The sequence below is a fragment of the Henckelia pumila genome, chromosome 1 (assembly GCF_033568475.1).
Source record: "Henckelia pumila isolate YLH828 chromosome 1, ASM3356847v2, whole genome shotgun sequence".
Lineage (NCBI taxonomy): Eukaryota > Viridiplantae > Streptophyta > Magnoliopsida > Lamiales > Gesneriaceae > Henckelia > Henckelia pumila.
The window spans coordinates 75,407,188-75,413,081 of NC_133120.1; the positions used below are offsets into that span (position 1 = coordinate 75,407,188).

General features: G+C 39.5%; 1 protein-coding gene across 1 annotated transcript; it reads left to right on the top strand.

Annotated features, from left to right (window-relative positions):
• Window positions 1–1,837: 1,837 nt before the first annotated feature.
• LOC140865407 (uncharacterized) lies at window positions 1,838–2,359 on the top strand. Its single transcript, XM_073270049.1, has one exon. The coding sequence runs from the start codon at window positions 1,838–1,840 to the stop codon at window positions 2,357–2,359; it is 522 nt and encodes a 173-aa protein (XP_073126150.1).
• The last annotated feature ends 3,535 nt before the right edge of the window (window positions 2,360–5,894 follow it).

The following is a 5,894-nucleotide window of genomic DNA, read 5'->3' on the forward strand; positions in this document are numbered from 1 at the left end:
TATCACCTTTCAGGAAGGTGATGAGGTTCGGTGTGAAAGGCAAGTTATCACCTCGTTTCATTGGGCCTTTCCAGATACTGGAGAAGATTGGAGATGTTGCTTATCGTTTGGCGTTACCGCCATCTCTTTCCAGTATACATAATATTTTTCATGTGTCGTTACTTCGACAGTACATAACTGATGAATCTCATATTATCCAGCATACTGATATTCAGCTAGAACCAAATCTGTCTTTTGTTGAACGACCACTCCGTATCCTAGATAGGAAGGAGAAAATTCTTCGGAACAAGACTATACCACTTGTGATGGTACAGTGGCAGCGCCGAGGCGTTGAAGAAGCAACTTGGGAAACCGAGAGCTATATGCGGGCTGAATATCCTGAGTTGTTTGCTTTGTACTTTTGATTACCATGTAAAGATGTAATTACAGTTGTTGTAATAAAACATAGTTTGATGTTTCATATTGTTATCTTGATTTGTCTTTAGATTTTATTTCGCGGACAAAATATCTAAAGGTGGGGAGAATGTAGTAACCTAGAACCCATTTGAAGATAATAATATGTTAAACATGATTAAGGGTTGGTAATTAACCAATTCCGGGGCTTAATCGGACTTCAGAATCAAGAATTTCATTTTCATTTTTCTGAGCCAGTTCGGACGGTCCGAATAGGACTTCGGACGTAGAGAAGTTCGGACGATCCGAACCTGAGTTCGGAGGCTCCGAACCCGACGTGGCTTGCATGCATGCCCTATCGGTAATAGTGAGATTCTGGAATAACAAAGAAGTTGTTATAGTCATCCAGAGTCAGCGACATCAAAGGGCTACCTACGGACGAAGGTATGGTCCGGGAATCTATTTAAGTTTTGGAAGTACTTATTAGCTTAGTTAAGGCTTATAGAATTATGTAGTGATACGTTGAACTTTTGAATATAGGCTTGGAACCTAGGATCTACTATACTTGAACTAGCCTAGAGGTACGTACACATTGACTGAGATTTCCAGTGAGTATACATGTTTATATGTTGTATTTATTTGGCATTATTATATGTCATGATATATGATTTACCGTTTTTCATATTCATATGTCATGTGCATATACACGTTGAGCCTATACCTTGTGATACCTGATTATAGGGCCGCTCAGCTCTATACTCGATAGTCTGTCACTGAGAGTACCGCGACGGTGGGGACATGTATGTCTGACTACTCTGGTGTACTAGACGAGTGTGGTTGCACCCAGATGTTGATCCATGCGGTGGAAGCACTCATGTGGCGCCGGTATTGAGCATGACTATTCAGATGACCATTTACCAGTCATCATGTTGCATGCATTATATACATATGTTTACTCATGTTTATGTACTGGGCGTTAGCGCTCACGTCCTAGTTGTTATCTTGGACACCCTATTTCACGGGGTAGGTCGCAGGATGGACGGAACTGGTAGTTCAAGGCAGGACTAGGGAGCAGGAGCCTTGAGGAATTAATTATACAGCAGGATTCGATATAGCTGTATAATGTTTACTTTTAAGTTTTTCGATATGGTTGTATCACTACAGTATTAAGCCTGGTTATATTTTACTAAGCTGATATGTAAATTATGAATTTTGTTTCCGCATGTTTTACTTTGTTAAGCTTTTTGCTTTATTAAGTTATTGCATGCTATTAGTTGCCAGTTAGTAGGTGATTCCATGCAGGGTCACTACAACTGCAGGTAAGTCCTCTAATTCTACACAACCACCCACATCACAGTCAAATATTGTTATTCCACCACCTTTTCTTGCAGCTCTCAAGAAGGCCAAACTAGATTCTCAGTTTGCCAAATTCCTATAAGTATTCATGAAATTGAATATAAATATCCCCTTCGCTGATGCACTGATGCAAATGCCTAGTTACGCTAAATTCCTGAAGGAGATTCTCTCCATCAAGAGAAAATTGGGGGAGCATGCAATGATTAGCCTAACAGAAAATTGTTCTGCGCTAGTTCATAACAAGATTCCACCAAAGCAAACAGATCCATGGAGTTTTTCTATTTCTTGTGTTACTAATGATGTGCAATTTCAAAAAGCTTTGTGTGACTTAGGTGCGAGTATAAACTTAATGCCATATTCTGTTTTCAGGAAACTAAACTTGGGAGAGCCGAAATCCACCCGGATGTCGTTGCAACTGGCAGACAGGTCTATCAAATATCCCAGAGGAATAATAGAGGATGTGCTGGTGAAAGTCGATAAGTTCATCTTTTTGGTCGATTTCGTGGTGCTTGATATGGAAGAGGACTTGGACATGCCACTTATATTGGGAAGACCTTTCCTGGAAACAGGGAAAGCATTAATCGATGTCCAAAAGGGAGATCTACTCTGAGAGTGGGAGAGGAGAAAATTTCCTTTGATGTTTTTAATGCGCTGAAATTTTCACAAAATGATGAAGAGTGTTTTCAAATTGATGTTGTGGACTCACTTCTATATGATTATGTGCAGGATACATTTCAGGAACCATTAGAAGCCGCACTAATATCTCCTCATCATGATTGCATAGTCAATGGGGATAAAGAAGAGATGACGGCTTACATGAATGATAACCAGTCATGGAAGGCAAGCTCAGACTCAAAGATCTTGGTGACCGGAAGGATTTAGTCCTCCAGAAACCAAGTCTTGAAGAACCACCAACTGTGGATTTGAAACCATTACCTACGCATCTCAAATATGTCTTTTTAGGTGAGAATGAAAATTTACCTGCCATAATTTCTTCTTCTTTGATAGATGAGATGGAGGCCAGACTGCTAGACGTTCTCAAAAGTCATAAGAGTGTGTTTGCATGGAAGATTGCAGATATCAAAGGCATTAATCCATCTATCTGCATGCACAAGATATTAATGGAAGAGAACATCAACCCCATGGTCCAACCACAGAGGAGATTGAATCCCAAGATGCAAGAAGTGGTAAAGGTTGAAACGATAAAACTTCTGGATACAGGTATCATTTATCCCATTTCTGATAGTGCATGGGTAAGTCTGGTTCAATGTGTACCGAAAAAAAGGGGAATAACTGTCATTAAAAATGAACAGAATGAGTTGATACCTACTAGGACAGTTACAGGGTGGCGTGTATGTATAGAATATAGAAAATTGAATGACGCAACCCGTAAATACCATTTTCCCCTCCCATTCATTAACCAAATGTTAGAAAGGCTGGCTGGGTATGAGTTTTATTGCTTTTTAGATGGGTATTCAGGATACAATCAAATTGCGATTGCACCTGAAGATCAGGATAAAACAACTTTTACTTGCCCATATGGTACGTTTGCCTATAGACGCATGCCTTTTGGTCTTTGCAATGCTCCTGCGACTTTTCAGAGATGCATGACTGCTATATTTCATGATATGGTCGAAAATTTTCTAGAAATATTCATGGATGATTTCTCCATTTTTGGTCAGTCTTTTGATGCATGTCTGAATAATCTTAACACTGTTTTGATGAGATGTGAGGAAACAAACTTGGTACTCAACTGGGAAAAGTGTCACTTCATGGTGACCGAAGGTATTGTATTAGGACACCGCATATCAGAGCAGGGAATCGAGGTGGACAGGGCCAAGGTGCAAGTCATTCAGAATCTACCTCCATCGACGACAATCAAGGGAGTCAGAAGTTTTCTAGGCCACGCCGGTTTTTATCGGCGGTTCATTAAAGATTTCTCAAAAATTGCAAAACCTCTGTCTTCATTATTAATGAAAGATAAACCTTTTAATTTTGATTCCACTTGTTTGCAGGCATTTGAATTTCTGAGAGAACGATTGGTAACTGCACCAGTGCTGATGTCACCAGATTGGGATCTTCCATTTGAGGTAATGTGTGACGCCAGCGACTCGGCTGTCGGAGCTGTACTTGGTCAGAGGATAGACAAGGTATTCCGTACTATTTACTATGCTAGCAAAACTCTGAATGAGTCTCAATTGAATTATGTTACCACTGAAAAGGAATTGCTGGCTGTAGTTTTTGCACTGGACAAATTTCACTCATACCTTGTACTCTCAAAAATCACTATTTACACTGATCATTATGCAATTAAACACCTTTTGGCTAAGAAAGATGCAAAACCTAGGTTGATTAGGTGGATTCTACTCTTTCAAGAATTTGACTTAGAGATAAAAGATAAAAAAAAAAAAAGGAGTAGAAAATGTTGTTGTTGATCACCTATCTAGACTAGAATGCATTCCTGATTGTGCACAGAAGGATACTGAGGACATAGATGATTGGTTTCCTGATGAGAAGTTGTTTGCCATAGAACACTCACCGTGGTATGCTAATTTTTCAAATTACTTGGTCACGAGCACACTCCCACATAATTTGTCTTTTCATCAAAAGAAAAAGTTTCTATCAGATGTAAAGCATTATTTCTGGGAAGAACCTTGTTTAAAATTTGTGCTGAATCTATGATCCGGAGATGTGTGGCGGAAGGAGAAATGACAAGCATCCTCAGTCATTGTCATGATCGTGAGGTAGGTGGCCATGCTGGGCCTATCAAGATGGCAGCTAAGGTACTTGAATGTGGGTTTTATTGGCCCAATCTTTTTAAAGATGCGCGTGCTTATGTTCTTGAGTGTGATAGATGTCAGCGGAAAGGTAATATCTCAAACCATCATGAAATGCCATTGAATAATATTATTGAGTGTGAGATATTTGATGTGTGGGGAATCGACTTCATGGGACCATTTCCAAACTCTTTTACAAAAAAATACATTTTGGTCGCCGTTGATTATGTTTCTAAATGGGTAGAAGCTGAAGCTTTTACAACTAATGATGCACAGGTGGTTCTAAAATTCTTGAAGAAAAATATTTTTAACCGCTTTGGTACACCCCGTGCAATTATTAGTGATGGTGGCACCCACTTTTGCAATAAAGTTTTTGAAAAACTTTTGAAGAAATATGGTGTCAAGCATAAAGTTTCTACAGCTTATCATCCCCAAATGAGTGTCCAAGTCGAAGTATCCAATCGAGAAATTAAGAAAATTTTAGAAAAAAGTGTGAGTACTAATAGAAAGGATTGGGCACTTCGACTTGATGATGCATTATGGGCCTATAGGACTGCTTTCAAAACACCTATAGGCACCTCCCCTTATAGACTGTTGTTTGGAAAGGCATGTCATTTGCCAGTTGAGTTAGAGCATAGAGCATATTAGGCTATCAAAGCATTAAATTTTGAATTTGCTGCTGCAGGTGAGAAAAGATTGCTTGAGCTAAACCAATTGGAGGAATTTCGTGATCAAGCATATGATATGGCGGTGTCATACAAAGAAAGGACCAAAAGAATACCTGATCGGCGCATTCGTCATAGAGAATTTAAGGAAGGGGAAGCAGTTCTTCTGTTTAACTCCAGGTTGAGGCTCTTTCCTGGAAAATTGGAGTCTCGGTGGTCCGGCCCTTACAAAATCACTAAGATGTATCCATCGGGGGCCATTGAAATCAAAGATGCAAGAAACGAGTCTTTCACGATCAATGCTCAGAGACTGAAACACTATGTAGGGGGTGATGTCGACTCTACTCCAGTCATCACCACATTGACCGACCAAGACTAGTTTGGGGAGGAGAACAGTCGAGCTCTAGACTCTAAATTGAGAACTACTCCCTTACTTTTCTTTTATTTTATTCTATTTTGCTTTGAACTTTTTAATTTTCCGTTCTTTTGATTTCTAGTAGTTTTAATTTTTGTTTATTTCTAAAAAAAAAAAGTTTCAAAAAGGGTTGCGCTCGGTCTGCAAATTTCAGCAGACCGAGCACCCAAAAACACCCGAGTTATTGTTTTTTTAAAACAGGGGTGCGCTCGGTCTGCTGAAATTAGCAGACCGAGCACCCAAAAATACCCAACTCTCTGTTTGCTTAAATCGGGTATGCGCTCGATC